This window comes from Epinephelus moara, chromosome 1, assembly GCF_006386435.1.
Source record: "Epinephelus moara isolate mb chromosome 1, YSFRI_EMoa_1.0, whole genome shotgun sequence".
NCBI classification, from domain to species: Eukaryota; Metazoa; Chordata; class Actinopteri; order Perciformes; family Serranidae; genus Epinephelus; species Epinephelus moara.
This window is the reverse complement of record NC_065506.1, coordinates 21,846,636-21,863,540: the sequence shown is the minus strand read 5'-3', so window position 1 is coordinate 21,863,540 and position 16,905 is coordinate 21,846,636. Positions and strand designations below refer to the sequence as shown.

Genomic DNA, 16,905 nt, shown 5'->3' with positions numbered 1-16,905 from the left:
TGTGGCCCTTTGCTGCATGTCACTCCCTCTCTCTCTCTCTCCCCCCTTCACGCTTAGCTGTCCTGTCAATTAAAGGCATAAATGCCCAAAAAATATCTTTTAAAAAAAAAAAAAAAAAAAGGAATTACAATTAGTGGGGAAGTTCTTGGCTGAATGTAATGTTATATGCACTGTTACTTTAAATGCATCCTTAAAATAGCAGAATACATACAGCCCCAGTACAACAATGTTACCTCATATAACTTCTGTAAAACTTGTGTTTGTGTGTATGCAGCCTTCCAGACAGAGGGAAAGCTCTATCTGATCCTAGACTTCCTCCGAGGAGGAGACCTTTTCACTCGTCTGTCAAAGGAGGTAGGTATGCTGCTGACAGGCTCCCTGGCTCTTTCTCCATCGCCACTAAAAGAAAAACCTTTCTTTTCACGGTCTGTTGTGGGCTGTATAACAATTGTGCGGAATCACCAAAAGTGAATATACCTGCCATCATTCTCCTTGTGAACGCTGTGTTGAGGTGACCTGGGCCTTTATTACTGTCATGCTGATACATCATCAGTAAACAAGTACCACACAAGTATGGTGAGGTTGAGGCGTGCTCTGCTAGATAAAGATTTTAAAGGAAAGTGCAGTTTTATTTAGTTTTTTTCTTAAAGGTCTAATGTGTAGGATTGAGGGCCATCTATTGGCAGAAACTGTATATGATATTCATAACTGTTTTTATTAGTGTATAATCAACTGAAAATAGGGATTGTTTTGCTTTCAGTTACCTTAGAATGAGCCGTTTATACCTACATAATGAGTGGGTCCTCCTACACAGAGTCTACCATGTTTCTACAGTAGCCTAGAACAGACAAACCAAACACTAGCTTTAGATAGGGCCGTTTGCAATTTCGCATCAGCCACTGTAGGTCTCCTACACGCTTTCTGCAGCCTCACTGCTAGATGCCACTAAATTCTTCATGCAAGAACAAACAAATGAACTGACCAATTGATAAAAGAAAAAAAGGTTTTAGTTAAAGGTAGGGTCTGGAGGATTTTCCAGTTGCTGTTTGTAAACACACATTCAAATTTGGCCCCTCCTATCAGGCTCAACTCTCCCGGGTGTACGGAGCCCGGAGGTACGGAAGAAGGCTTCACAGAAGAGGTTCAGGCAAGGCTCGCGCTGGTGCACGCTCGGACACGGCACCTGCGCTCTCTCATTGGCTGGGGAAATCTCCGCCCAGAAGCGGTCCGAGCTCACAAAAACATCAAAATACAGTTAAAGGGCAGGAGCTCTGCAAACAGAGTCACCACCACACATGAGTAGAAGCCCATAGGTGATGATTAAGCAGGATTTCATTTGTATATGTCTATATTTTGTTTTGTCTGAAAATCCTCCAGATCCTACCTTTAAGTGCATCAGAATGTCATCAAGAGCCCTCTACCACTTAAAGGGGAACACCACCTCAATTAAGAAGATCAATATGGTATTTCAGAAAGTTCAGTCAATATTTGTGAACATGAGCTACTCTCTTTGAAACCAGAAACTAGAGAAGTAAGTGTCAAACTTGTGATGTCATCAAATATAAAGTCTGGAGCTGTTCCATAGATAACTAATGGGAGTCTGATTTTGTGGAGCTAGAGAATGTTTGTTTTATTTTTTATACCCAAATGAGCTTTATTTTATTGTAGTGTTCTCAGGTCTGAAATAGAAAATGTACCCATATACTCAGAACATTCCCGTGGGTGCTCTCAGTGTCATCTATAACATATTTTCCCATGCATTGTCTATGGAGCAGCTCCCGACTTTATACCTATGACATAAGAAAATTGAATTCTAGCACTCTAGCTTTGGGATTTGGGAGAGCTGTTCATTTTAACTTATATTTGTGGACTATCTATGACCATAGAAAAAACATGTATACATTTTGAAAATTGGCGTTGTTCCCCTTTAAGAACAAAAGTATTATGTTTTTTTTAATGGTTGTAACGTTTGCAAAGAACAGGCATATGCACTTATTTCTAAAGAGTTAAGTTTAATAATTTGTCAATGTTAATACTTTGACATGGGGATGTTGTGACAAAGTGTAAATTACCTCATGATTACGATGATAAATTGAAGCGGTCACTGCTAGCTGCCAATTCGCCAACAAACACACGACTAACTATTGTTGCCCTGATAATGCACGGTATTATGTTATGTTTTTGTTTTTTTTTTGGCTGTATCTGTTGTTGCTGTTATGAATTGATGCTGTTGCTCTGTAGTGTGTTTGATGCTATTATATGACCCTGCGTTGGCTGAGTGTCACTTACGAAAGAGGTTTTAATCTCACTGTGACCTACTTAAGTAAAGGATGTATATATGTTATTGAGAGTTAGGTGCTAACGTGAGCCATCCTGCTGCTTTTTAAATGTTCATTAAATATTTAAAAATTTCGGTTTATGGTATTTTTTAATAACATCCACATGTCTTCATTTGTTATAGGTAATGTTTACAGAAGAGGATGTGAAGTTTTACCTTGCAGAGTTGGCCCTGGCCTTGGACCATCTACACAGTCTGGGGATTATCTACAGGGACCTCAAACCTGAAAAGTACTATCTCATAAAGGCCACCCCTTTTTCTTTTTACCCTTTTTATAGATTATCTTTTTAAAGCAGCATCTAATGTTTGTTCTTTCCCCAACAGTATTCTCCTGGATGAAGAAGGACACATTAAGATAACTGGTCAGTGCATACAGCTGCAAACAATCTTCTTTCTTTCGATTCATCTGTTACTTAATGTCAGTCTTGTTGCTTATCTTGTCGCTCTTCTCTCTGTCTCTCTGTGTCAGACTTTGGATTGAGTAAGGAGGCCATCGACCATGATAAAAGAGCGTATTCCTTCTGTGGAACAATAGAGTACATGGCTCCAGAGGTTGTAAACAGGAGAGGGCATACACAAAGTGCTGACTGGTGGTCATTCGGGGTACTTATGGTAAGAATCGCTTAATCTTAAAACAGTCTCTTACTTTGACAGCCTGTTTGACTGCCTGCCACTTTTAATGTGTGCTTGTAATCTGAGTACAGAGTCGCTTTTTGTACTGACTTGCAAGTTTTGTCTGATCGTGCTGTCAAGAACAGCAGGCATGAATTTACTATATCATATGAGCCAAAGACTCAGCGCTTACATAATGTGCCAGTGTACTGATTTCTGAATTTGGCTTTCTCCTGGCAGTAAAGCTGCTTAATTACCGTATCTGGCAGATTAGGTCCCATCACTTTCTGTAATCGTGCATCTGTTGGATTTTGCTTGTTTTGTTTGCCTGTTGGCTTATTTTACTAATACTGAAAAGGAGGTTAACATTCGCTAACAGCTGACAAACACATTGCTTAACATTTCAACACACTCCCTCTGGGCTACACAGATTTTCAGAAACCTGGAGCCTGTTTTATAGATTGTAGGTCCAATATTCTGCTCAATTTCAGGTTCATACTTGTATTTTAGGTTTCTGCTTACATGCTTCAATGTTCACAAAGCTCATTATTTTTCTCGTACTGTCTGCCTGAATATACCTGAATTCTCCCTCTGTCTGAAATGCTCGGTTTTAGTGCACCAACCCAAAAAACCCTCGTCTACTCTGATTAGTAAGTGTTTCATGATCTTCCACATCTCAGTCTTAGTGTATCTGCATCATCATTGTAGCCAGGTGAATGACTGTAACTGCACTGTAGCGGCAATTTCCAGCTGGGTTCCACATTTACTTCCTGTCAACTTACACTGAAAAATCTTCCAATAGAATGAATTACCCCACTAACAGCAGTCACTTTTAGGTAGAAAACTGGCAGTTGATTACAATTGTGGAGATGTGCAAATTCAGGAAACTTGTTGATTTCTGTTGTCATTTTCAACTGTAACATTTATAGATATATAGTTAAACATGGTGGTCTGACCTATCTGACGTTTCTACTATGCTTATTTTATGTACTTTGTTGCTCTGCCATTATCTTTGTTAAACCAAATCTATTGGCATGGAAGCTAACAATGTACTGCTTTGGACATGGCCCCAGCAAAACATATTTTATCCACCTAAAAAATCCATATCAGTGTAAGTGTGTGGTATAGTTGAATATTTGCTCTGCTTTATCTTACACATTAACCAATAAGTGCCACGATAGACCAGCAACTCAGTCTTCTGCCAAGTAAGAGTCTGGTGGCTTTGATATAACGGCTTAAATTCCCCGTCGGAAAAGACTGTCTGACAGCAAAGTAAAGTGGTGATAATATTTAAAATATTCTGAGTATAGTGTACACTGGGTGGCTAAAAACGAACTAATTGAGGCAGTGTTTTCTCTGCGCCATTTGAGTTTATGCAAATGACGCAAGGATTTTCTGCCCGGAAGTTATTGTAAATAAACATTGTGACTTGGCTGTGGTAATTACAAAGGGACCCAGTTAGGTTGTTTATGTTTCAAATTTGAAACAGTCTGTGTAGTATAGTTGTGACATCACAAATGGAAATCCTGACAGCTCTTTGAAAGGCACAGTCTCTGAACTATGGACTGTGTGTATTTCTCTGTGGACTGAGCGTTTTGATACTTTGAGTACTTATATAGCACCTATACCTGCTTTATTTAAAAGAAAAAAGACATGGAAATCTGAGTTTTTGCTATATGGAACCTTTAAAACAATAATTGTAATTTTGATTACATTTAATTCAAAACATTGTAATATGGTCTTTAAGACAGGTATATACCATTGTAAATGGTAAAACTTTAAAGGCGCTGTATGTAAGAATGTGGCCAAAACGGTTACTGCACTCAAATTCAAAATACNGACTATTTGCTTTAGATTTCTTACATATAGCTCCTTTAAGAAAAAACTATTTGTTACAGTATTATTTGGAAATGCATTATGGTCTACTCTTATCTCCACTGGATTTTTCTCCTTAATCGTCATTACTGTTCATGAATAGTTATTGGTCTGTTTGAGGGTGTCACAGAGACATGTACTGTAGGTGCATAAAACCTTTGCTGCATTATTGATGAGTCGGTCACTGAGGTTGATTAAGGTAACAGACTGATAAATGCCTGTTTATGTGTGTTTTAAGAAAGTCTAAAGCACATAACATCTACACTTTCATGCAGAGTTATTTATTCTACATCAGTCTACTAAAATGTGTCCACCAACAACATCGAGATTACAGAAACAGACTAGTTCACTCATTTTTATTAAGGCACAGCTTTAACATTTGTTAAAGTTTCTATTGTCAGCATTATCAGTTAAAAGGAAGTCTTGTTCATATGCAGGGAAGTCAAATAACTTACGGCATATGCATTGAACACAAAAGCTGAGCGCCATCCACCTCTACATTACTTTCCACTGATCAGCTGACAGGTGTTCTGACAATCTTTATAATCTTTTTTCCAGTTTGAGATGCTGACAGGATCATTACCGTTCCAAGGGAAAGATCGGAAGGAAACAATGGCACTTATTCTGAAGTAAGAACCATTCGGACTGATGTCATTCACTGTATTTAAAGCCTTTTATTTATGACCAAATTCCCGTAGTCTGGGTATGTTTTAAATTTCATTATGTTTTTTTTCTCGTGTGTTACTGATGTTTCACTTGTGTCTTCCTCTTAGTTTTTGTATGTACAGTGTACAGTACGTACAGGATGTTGTTGCATTTTGGTCTTACCTAAGTTCTTCCCTTGAACAGCTTCCTCTTTGTCTTTGCAACTGCATTTCTATTGTTCTATATTCAGTCTCATATTCTAATAATTCATTTCTCTGTGATGGTTCATTTAAGATACGCTGCTTATACAAACCTTCAATTATCAATCTCAGAATATCCCACCATACCTGAATAAACAGAGTTATAAAGTTGTTGCTGAGAAAACAAAGTTAAACTGATCCAACACTATGATGATGATTTATCCCAGTGTTACCAAACATCTACTTCTGTATAAACCTGTTTCTTGTCTTTTCTGTACAGGGCTAAGCTGGGAATGCCACAGTTCCTCAGTCCTGAAGTGCAGAGTTTATTAAGAGCGCTTTTCAAGAGGAACCCTGCTAATCGACTAGGTACTGTATACATAACACTTGAAAATCGACTGGCAGGTGTGTTTTTAGAATAATGGAACTACATCTACATGTTTGTACCACTTTGGATGACCAAATATTGAGGTCAGTTCTTACCTGGAGGGATGCAAAATATGAGGGACACTGAGGCTGCAGATGATAGCAGCACTTTGCAAAACAGTTGAGTTGATTAACATGAGACAGTTTGCACATACAAACCTGGGAAGCTAATGCTCTCAAACCTTATGATAACGTAGTAAAACGATATTCTACACAGTAGATCTGTTTATAGTGAGCAATAATGCTGTGAAAATGTCACTTGAACTATTGCAGAACTGAAGCTGCAGCATGATTTTCCAACCTCCCACAGTCTTCCTATTGTATGCTAATAATAGCAAGCAGCACCATTTATGTCACAAATGTCCAAGCAGCCAAACCATCATAGAGGTCCACTGGAAATTTGGCGGTGTGAATAAAAGACTTGACTGTATTCATGCTCTTTGCATGTTTTACTCAGTTTTTAAGTGACAGGCGTCTTTGTCAAGCTGTCTCTCTGAATCTGTGTGACTGACAGGTGCAGGACCAGATGGAGTGGAGGAGATAAAAAGACATCGCTTCTTTGCATCGATAGACTGGAATGTAAGTACAGCTCATGAAGAATATTCTGTCGTCAACTGTCCATCGCAGTTATTTTTGCAAGGGAAGATGCTATTTGCAAGCATACTGTTAACTGCTAATGTATTATATACACCTATATAAACATTGGCATTATACACATGCTGTACACAGTATACTAAAAATGTGATCACAGACTCAGCTGGGGTGAAACAAAGTTTGCTTGTTAAAGATGTACTATGCAGGATTTTCTGAAACAAAAATCAGCAAACACAACAACAATGTATTAACTCGTACAGAAGTAATCCCTCTCAGCCATCACTTCTGACCCAATTGAAGTGTGTGGCAGTGTATTTATCTGCAGAGGCTTTGCTATCCACCTGTATTTTCTAATTTTCTTCCTACTTTCTGTTTATGGCAGTGAACCCCCAAAGTGCTCAGGTGAGGTCGGTGGCTTTATAAACAGTTAGCAGCCAGATGCCAAATGATAAGCAGCAGATATTCAAGAGACACAGCACCGAAAAAACAGTTACAATGACCCTTTAAGCAATGAAAACAGGGGTATTTTTGGTTCAACAAACACTTCATATTGATTTAAACATGAAACAACTTTGTTAATGGAAGTATTTGTCAAAAATCTGACAGGCAGTTGAGGTGGAAAGGAGATGCTCACAAGCAGGTGAGATTCTCCGTCAGGTTGCATGTAACACTGTAGGTCAGGAAATGTACACAGTCTGATAACTGTCAATTTTCTACTACCACAGTAAACCCTAAAATCAGTGTACCATTGCAACCCATGTGTTTCCAAACAGTAACCAACAATCCTGGATAGTATATCTTAAACACTGCTAGCTGGAGACAGTGAGAAAAGGTCTTGGCCTGTATGTCAGCCACAGTTAGGGAAAAGGTCTGTGAGTACCAGTACTACTACAAACAACTACACCTGGATACTCACACATACTGTGTAGTGATTTGATATTCACAGTTCATGTACACTTCGTGTAAGGGTGATTGTGGGAAATCTTCTTTCACCCAAAGACATTTGTCATAAGATAACAAGTTTTTTCCATATCATGTGACAAACTGGTTTCCTGGAAGTTGCCCTTCTGTGATGCACTATTCAGATTAAAGACATTTATTCTAAGAACAACATATCTAAATCACATTGTGGGAATTACTTATAGCTAGTCATCGAAACCTTGCAGCTGTTCATTCACTTCCTCAAGAGTTACCCACATCATGAATCATCCTTAAAATGAGATTTTGCTTAGTGGCAAAATCCTGAACTTCCCTGTTGGCCTCTCATTCCCAATTTTATTCTAAATAATCTTCTTATCTGTTGTAGCCTTCCCTTCACAGTGAGTTTGCTCATGCACACATGGTGTGGTTACAGACATTACCTGTGCTATCACTACTATCTAACCTTGACATTCACTCCTTGGATGTGTACTGCTTAAATGAGATCATTAGTTTAACTGTATGCCCAAATTGTCTATTTACAGTAGGGGAAACCAGGGATAGTTGTAACATTTTTGACATTTCTGTCTGTATCTTGGAGCTTGTTTAAGCCAGTTTGTCCAAAATACAACCCCTGTTTGCTATTAAATGCATGATTTAGTCCCAAACACAAGGAGTGAAATGTTACAATTCACTCCATAGTCCAGGTCAGTTGTGACATAGCCTGTTGAGAAATATAATGGTATGAAATAGAGATTATGACAAAAACTTGAGACATTGAGAGCTTTTTATTCAACAGTTAAATGCCTTTTTAGTATAATTGGTGTGTGTGTGTATGTGTGCTTGTCTGTCTTTGTATGTTTGTGCTTGTCTGTACTGCACTTGTGTGTGTTTGTTTGTGTGCCAAGTATATTAAAATTTTGCTTGGGATAAAAAAAAATTTCTTTCTTGGAGCCACGTACCAACTTTCCTTACATCTAACAGCCAAAACATTAGCACTAACATCTTGCATGAAAGCAGGCAATGCTTTAACAAAAATAAATGTAGTTAAAATAAACTTTCTTACCTCAAAATAATTTTTTCCCTTATAAACTTGGCTGTGTTTGCCACAGGGTGCTAATTTCTCACATGAGGGATAAGGACTAAACTGAGCATGTGCAGAGTGAATGAGGTAATTCGTAGCTTGTTCTTGGTTGGAGAAATTGAAAGTTTTACAACCGTTGCGTGTTACAACCTTCCCAGCCCCTCTTCTTGGGCTGCATGTGAGTAACGTTCATGCTGCAGGAGCCCTCTGCTGCAGACCCTAACGAGCAACGTAACAAGCTTACAGTGGTGCAAAGCAAAGCCCTTATGTAACTACTGTATATCCTCGTATATCCTCTACTTACTGAACTTTCAGTTTTATAAGTAATCATTATCACTATAACAGACAATGCTTTCAAGAAGAACATCATACGTATGTTCTGTAAATACAAGTTAATGTGATGAGGGCTCATGTGCACACTGTTGCACCCGTTCCTTTTCATAAGAGACGCTCAGAAGGCTTGTGACTCCTGCTTATCTGCTGTTGTGAGTAGTGAAGCTCTCATTTCTAACAAAATCCACTATTATCTGCTTTACATGCCCACTAATCTCTGCCCTCACCACCGGCTCTCACTGTACTCCTCGCTACATTACCACCGGCTCGTCCCTGCCAAACACCACATTTTCCCATTTACAGATGGTGCTGCTGGCTTGATGTGACAAGCTATCAATAAGAGGCTTACATTCTCTTCCACACTATGCTAATTAAATCTCTGCACTGTATGAGGCAGGACTCTGTTGTCCATCAGAATCTGGTTTGACTTTTTCTCTGTGATCCTTCGGCCTTTCATTTCTCTCATCAAGCTGACCGAACTGACAAAATCCGCATCTTTCACAAAGAATCACAACTGCGAATCAAATCGCAAGTACGAGTGTGCATAGAGCTAATAAAAAATAATAACTTTATTTATATAGCATCTTTAAAAACACAGTTACAAAGTGCTTTACAATAAGACCAAACACTTTTAAAACACAAAAACTAAACACATGATAAAACACAGAGAGGAAAACAACCTAAATTTCATCTAGAGAAAAAAATGGAATAAGATAGCAAAGTAAATGATAAAATGCAAGAATGTGAAGTTAAAATAATAAATAAATAACCAACCGTAACCAGCCCTGCCCCTCACTCCTACACAGCACCAGCCTCTAGCCCAAATATGGTTACTTATGGCTCCAAAAAAACAAGATGGCAACAGCTGTAATGCCAAACTGGAGGTTTCAAAACGGTAGTCCACAAACCAATGGGTGACATAATGGCAGCTAGTCCATTATTTGTACAGTCTGTGAAATGAACACATACCTGCGTCAGATCATTAGAGACTTTGAGAATGGCTGTAACAGTGCTGTGATACTGACGAAAAACAACATTGAAACTTTAAGGATACTATTTTTTTCCGAGGCAGCATGAAGCTGCTTTGAAACTTTTTTTTCCCATAATCTTAGATAAAAGGCAATTTAGAGTTTAGACAGTAATTATCTAAGAGGGTAGGAACAAGCCCAGGTTTTTTAAGGACTGGTTGGACACAAGCAGTTTTAAAGTATTTGGGACACAGCCAGTCAGTCGACAATGAGCTGTTCAATACTGAAAGCAAACGTGGCCCAATTCAATCCATTACTTCAAATAATAGCTTAGTTGGAATTATGTCAAGAGGACTGGAGGATACTCTGGTAAATGTCTCACCATAGATTAAAACAATTAAATAAAAAACTCCAATGCTGGTGGCCTCTTTTAATGTGATTACTACTCAAAGAGAAGCTGCCAGACTGTTCACAGCCGGCAACAACTCACACTGCAATGGTGACACCTGCAGGCCATGTGCATACTCTGCATACTCCCAGTACTTACATTACATCACATACCATATAGGTGTCCTTTTTCATCATGTCTGTAAAATTAGGACTTTTCATCATCCATGAGTTGAGGCCAAACAGTATTTTCTAATTTAACATTCTTTATTTTATTTTCTTCCTATTGAATGTGCTTTATCTTTGTCCTCCACGTCAAATTTCAACATCGGGCTGTGACATTGCTGACTCAGTACATGTGTACACTAATAACTTCCATCTCTGTATGATAAGTTTGGTGTGCAATGTGAGACTCATTGTGGTGGGACATGAATATTTCATGTAACGACTGTGCAACCAAACCTCATATTTCACTGTTTACTGGATCCAGTGACTAATAATCACAACAATTTAAAGGACAGAGAGCAATGTGTTGTTTATACTTTTAATTTAGTACAAGCATTACTTTTGCATAATGGTGGTATTGTAAATTTGCACAGATCATGTGTCAGTTTGTGGTTAAACCAGCTGATGTTGATCCTTGTTGTTGTTTTCTGTAGAAGTTGTACAGGAAGGAAGTGAGGCCTCCATTCAAACCCACAGTTGGACGACCTGAAGACACTTTCCATTTTGACCCTGAGTTCACCTCCAGAACACCCACTGGTAACTGAAAAACACAAAAACTTACACATTCATGCTTACATATTTATATATAAACAAGTGTGCTTGATAAAATTAGACATGTCCATTATTGGATAAAATGCAATCAGTGGCTGAGATAGCTGACGATGCATAATGAGAAATATTTGTTCAATTTTTATTAGAAATAATCGTAGTATTGTGTGCACATGTTTGTGTCTTTGCCCGACCAGATTCTCCCGGCATCCCTCCCAGCGCAAACACACACCAGCTGTTTCGTGGTTTCAGCTTTGTTGCAACGAATCAAAGTCAGGAGCCCAGTGTTGCTACGGTAGCGCCTTCACGTCAGGAGGTGAACAACATCGATCCCATAGCAAAGGTCTGTGTCCTTAAGAAGGCAGCTTATGTCCTATCCCCACATCTAATTAAACGATGCACTCTCACACTGATTGGATAACAAATTAACCATGTAAATAAAGCACTGAATTGATCATTGTTTTATGAGTTAACTGACAGATAAACAGGGCGGATAATTAACAGATTGGCTATTTAATTACGCTGACCTTTCTAAACATTACCCTCATAAATCACCCCCAACTACACTACTGCAGCACCTCACTGCTGAAGCAAAGCAGTTATTCTCTCGCCTAATATACGACTCAGACACATTTGACTATGACAGATATTAGAGAAATATAACAGAAGACTGCCTGTCTGATTCTTTGTGTTCCCTGCAGCATCTCCAAGGTGATTTGGCCTTCAGTGATGTCTATGAGCTTAAGGAGGAAGTTGGACAGACAGCGACTTCTGTCTGCAGACGATGTCTGCACAGAGTTACTGCTGTGGAGTATTCAGTGAAGGTACTGACCACTTAACCTTTACAAGAGCTTCTTTAGATATACCAAAACATTACAATATAAACAAAGTGTTTTTGAACATACACATAAAGCATTTACAGCTTTTGTCATTGCATATATAGCAAAATCTGACCTTAAACACACGCCTGAATCTAACCAACAAAAATAGTAATTACATGCAGGCCCATCATCAGGGGGGGTCAAAGGGTACAGAGGACCCTGGCCCAAGGCCAAGGGGGCATTTAAAAGTCTGTAGTTAACCCTTAAATAGGATCAAGCACAACAATTTACTTACTGATTTAAATCACTGACAAGATAAGTTATATGTATTTACATGATAAATAAATGTAATTTCATAATTAAAACACATTTCAACGTGCCATCTGATACTACTCTGATACTAACTGGGTATGACTGGAAAAGTGAGAGTTGACAGCCATATACAGTACTCTTTACACTATTTCAGTTCTGCACACAATTTGACCGATATTTAATTAAAGTAGATTTAAGAATGAATAGGTCTAAATAAAGAAAAAAATATTTGTTCACTCCTGATTTGATTTTATGATTTAATACCTTGCAGTCATTTCCATTCCTTGGGGGCATTTTTTCTGAAAAATTGTATTGGGATCCCCCCTATGAGTGTGGATTAGAAGCCCACTTTTGAATATGTCGTCCCCCTGCCTGTATTTACTAATGGCTGGCCTGATTGCATGTATGTATCATAGGCTAGTAATGCATTGCAGGAAAGGTTGGGATTAATAAATAAAATCCACCAGACAACATGCTTTGTGTTTCTGGGTCGTCCTGGTTACATAGAGATTCTGAAGTTGTCTTTCTCAACATATCCTATATGTTTTTGTTGTTATGACAGATTATTGACAGAGCGAGGAAAGATCCAGCGGAGGAGATCGAGATTCTGTTAAGATACGGACAGCATCCAAATATTATTACCCTGAAAGATGTAAGTGTAACCCACCCCAACACAGTGTGCCACATAGTAAATGTTTTTTCAGCCATGGTAGAGGAGCCTCCTCAGCATCTTTGTAAAAGTTTTTAATAAGTGTTTGTGCATGTGTGTCTGTGTGTGTGTGTGTGTTTGTGTGTGTGTGTGTGTTATAATCCTGTGTGTGTGGTTTTGCTGTTAGGTGTTTGACAACGGCCAGTGTGTGTACCTGGTTCAGGATTTACTGAGAGGGGCCGAGCTGCTGGACAGAGCTCTGACGGTGCCAAATTTTACAGAGAGAGATGCGTCAGACATCATCTGCACGCTGACCAAGACTGTGGAATATTTACATTCACAGGGGGTAAAAAATATTTGTGAAAACTTTTAACACAAAACTTTTTTTGACATTTACACTTGATTACACTTACTCTGTGTCTGTGTTTGGTTTTGAAGAAGCAGTTTAAGCGACCATTGAATCACATGTTAACTTTCTAATCATATGTGTGTGTCTTTCCCTTTTTCAGGTCGTGCATCGAGACCTGAAGCCCAGTAACATTTGCTATGCTGATGACAGTGGACTCCCAGAGTGCATCAGGATATGTGACTTTGGTTTTGCCAAACAGCTCAGGGCTGAGAATGGCCTATTGATGACTCCCTGTTACACAGCTACGTTCATGGCTCCTGAGGTACAGTAATCATAATCAGTCTCTAATATCTCACCAACCTTTACACACATTTGAAACAGCTATCAAAAATACATTCAAAAATAATAAATCACAGAAACTAATCCCACCAGGCGCTCTGTTGAAATGATTACTGAGTGTGTTTTATTTGTGTGTGTGCAGGTGCTGAAGAAACAGGGTTATGATGCAGCCTGTGACATCTGGAGCCTGGGGATCCTGCTCTACACCATGATAGCTGGGTCAGTTTAAGACTGCAAACACTCCCCCTGCTGCTGTAAACAGGATGTGTCATCAGTGGTTCTCAATCTTTTTCAACACTTAAATATTTTTTCGGCACAAAATGTTTTTAGAAAATTGTGGCATTTTACGGTGATAAATCTTGATAGCTGCAATTAATCCAAATAGTTACCACAGTAACTACAGGTTCGTGTACAAAGAGTAATTTGGATACATTTTAAACAAGTTATTTCTTATGATTATTGCATCAGAGATGAGTTTCCTATATATTTTTAGGAACTTTTTAGACAATGCTCTTTCTGTATTATCATTCGTTTTTTGTTTTTTTTAAAAAAACAACAGTACATACTTAATAGGCTTCTTTTTTGACAAATTCAGAGTTTTCTTCTCCCTGACACTTGGCCATTGTTCTATTTGGACTTTGGTTGTATTAAACACTTACTTTTCTAACGCAGGATGAGGCTATTAAGCAGAGTGAGGGCTTGTGTTCAGGCCTTCACTGTGCCCTTATCCTGTCAGATTTTTTTCTTAAAAAGTTTAAAGCAATCTAAACTTTTGAAAAACACTGTTCTAAATAAACTCCCCTGGTGAAATATCAGTGACGACAATAACACCGCCTCTCCACCAAAATGAAACGGATTCTGTTTCAGTTCACGCACATAATTTTAAACCATTTGGAGCATTTTGACCAAAATAAATTGTTTTGGATTCTGAAAAGATGGTTTCCAGCTGGAACCAAAAAAAAGCAGGTTTTCCTTGACCTGAAGTGCAAACTGTTATGACATTAGTGGGCCAGAAATCATCCTCCTATCATTAATAGTTGGTCCATGCCTGTTGGGATAAAAACAAATATCTATAATAACAAAACAAAAAATTGGCAGATAATCAATGTGATCCAACATCTTGCTACTACTGTTTACTTCTGTTGTGTGTTAAGCAATGACTGCTGTTAATGACACATCCTTGATTATGATGGTTCTGCTTAAAAATGCTGGAAATGCAGGCTGGTACACTAGATGGCACCAAGGATCCAAGAATCCTGAACAGATCCGGTTCAAGAACCAGAGCTAATGTGTATTTTACCCATGACAAATTAAAGGTTATTGCTTCTCATCTTTTCCACAGTGGGTTTTTGCTGTGTCTAGCTTTTATAATGTCAGAGGGTCTAATTCATCAAGCATTTTCTTTTCACACCAGTTGTAGATTTTAGATGGCTCCCTTTGGTCTAACTCATTCTCTCTTACTGTAATTCACTTAGTCTTTGAATTACTCTCTGTAAAGTTTTATTATTATTGGCCCAGTTTCAGTCCGTTTGCCAGCAGTTCTGAGGACACAGCAGAGGAAATTCTGGCACAAATCGGCAGCGGGAAATTCATTACCACAGGAGGGAACTGGGACCTGGTGTCAGACGCTGCCAAGGTTACTTTCTTCTTTTTTTAGAGAGATAGATGAACATACAATGGTTGTGTTGCTTAAGTGATGATACTGGTATTGTTTTATATATATGTACTATTTTACTAATAATCCTATGCATGTGTTTAACAGGACATTGTGATCAAGATGCTTCATGTGGACCCTCACCAGCGCCTGACTGCACCCCAGGTACTTTTAGTCCGTTGTATGCTTTATTATTATTTTAGATGGTGCTACTGTAGGTCACATTGATACTAGGTTTTAATTCCTTTTTTTGTCAACTGGAAAAATGATTTAAAATACTCCAGATTTCAGTATTTATGTATGTTAGATTGCTGTATTTTTTTGTATGTCACTGTTCGGAGCAAAATTTTAAAAAATACATTAGGAAATAACCTTTGCTGTGATGCCCTTTAGGTTCTTCGTCACCCTTGGATTGCAGACAGAGACCAGCTCTCTGACAGAGCTCTCACCAGACAAGATGCTCTCACTGTCAAGGTCAGACCTGTGTGCATGTGTGTTTACAGTAAATATCATCAGACCTGATATTTGTGGACACTCTGTGTGTAGCCAAGTTACATCCTAATTGTAAGAGAATGATAGTTTGTGCCATCACAAGGAAGATTTAAAGATCCACAGGCTCAACTGAACAAGTTGAAGAACTCTTTTTTTTCCTTCAGTCTGTCAACCTGCTAATCAGAGTACGGTGTCTAAGTAGCCTCAGTGTGTCCGGATCAAACACTGAATGTAATAGGAATGATTTTTTTGTTGCACTGCATCCACTTGTTGTAATGTCTGATGTGATTTGTAGCATTAGTGGTAGGGTAGTAATGTTTGGTTAAATGTTATTTTGTATTTTTGTGTGTGTGTGTGTGTGTGTGTGTGTGTGTGTGTGTGTGTGTGTGTGTGTGTATTTTTGTGAAACAGTTGACATCCAGTGATGCAGATGATTTTTTTTTTTTACTGATAATGAATTTAAAAATGAATCTGAAGTGGTGTACACACAAATAAGAAAACAATTGCCATTGCAGGAGGCAAAATCAAGATTAATTTGTCTAATGCTGTTCACTGAGTGTGGCCTCAGTGTGTGATATACACCGATCAGCCAAAACATTAAAACTACTGGCGGGTGAAGTGAATAACATTGATCATCTTGTTACAGTGCAATATTCCATTGGGAAACCTTTGGTACTGGCATTCATGTGGATGCTATGTGACGTGCTCTACCCACCCAAACACCTTTGCAGAAAAAATATACTTGTCGATGGCAGTGGCCCCCAACAGGACAATGCACCGTGCCATGCAACAAAAACTGCTCAGGAATGACCCGAGATCTGACCGAACATTTGAGGGACGTGCTGGTACTCCAGAGGTACCCCCATACCCCCCATCCACGGTGCGTCTTCCTTGGACCGGACTTGGCTCTGAGGGAGTCCTATAGTGTCTGGCACCAGGGCGTTAGCTTGAGCTCTTTTGAGTCCTGTGGGATGTGAGGTGGGGTAACAGCACGTCCCACAGATGTTTGATCGGATTGGGAATTTTGGGGCTCTTGAGCTCTCTGTCATGTTCCTTGGGCCATTCTTGAGCAGTTTTGGTGGTGTGGCACAGCACACTGACCTGTTGGGGGGCCGCTGCTACTGGGGTGTGCCGC

At 38.9% G+C, this 16,905-nt stretch overlaps 1 protein-coding gene across 1 annotated transcript in view; it reads left to right on the top strand.

The window, feature by feature from the left end:
• Positions 1-16,905, top strand: part of rps6ka2 (ribosomal protein S6 kinase, polypeptide 2) — a 28,441-nt gene that overhangs the window by 9,067 nt on the left and 2,469 nt on the right. The window contains exons 5-21 of the mRNA XM_050052177.1: positions 275-354; positions 2,462-2,568; positions 2,663-2,700; positions 2,808-2,950; positions 5,384-5,454; positions 5,951-6,039; positions 6,611-6,675; positions 11,040-11,142; positions 11,352-11,497; positions 11,856-11,978; positions 12,850-12,939; positions 13,124-13,282; positions 13,446-13,607; positions 13,767-13,843; positions 15,143-15,260; positions 15,387-15,443; positions 15,672-15,752. Coding sequence (XP_049908134.1) covers positions 275-354; positions 2,462-2,568; positions 2,663-2,700; positions 2,808-2,950; positions 5,384-5,454; positions 5,951-6,039; positions 6,611-6,675; positions 11,040-11,142; positions 11,352-11,497; positions 11,856-11,978; positions 12,850-12,939; positions 13,124-13,282; positions 13,446-13,607; positions 13,767-13,843; positions 15,143-15,260; positions 15,387-15,443; positions 15,672-15,752 — 1,709 coding nt within the window. The remainder of the gene's footprint in view (positions 1-274; positions 355-2,461; positions 2,569-2,662; positions 2,701-2,807; positions 2,951-5,383; positions 5,455-5,950; positions 6,040-6,610; positions 6,676-11,039; positions 11,143-11,351; positions 11,498-11,855; positions 11,979-12,849; positions 12,940-13,123; positions 13,283-13,445; positions 13,608-13,766; positions 13,844-15,142; positions 15,261-15,386; positions 15,444-15,671; positions 15,753-16,905) is intronic.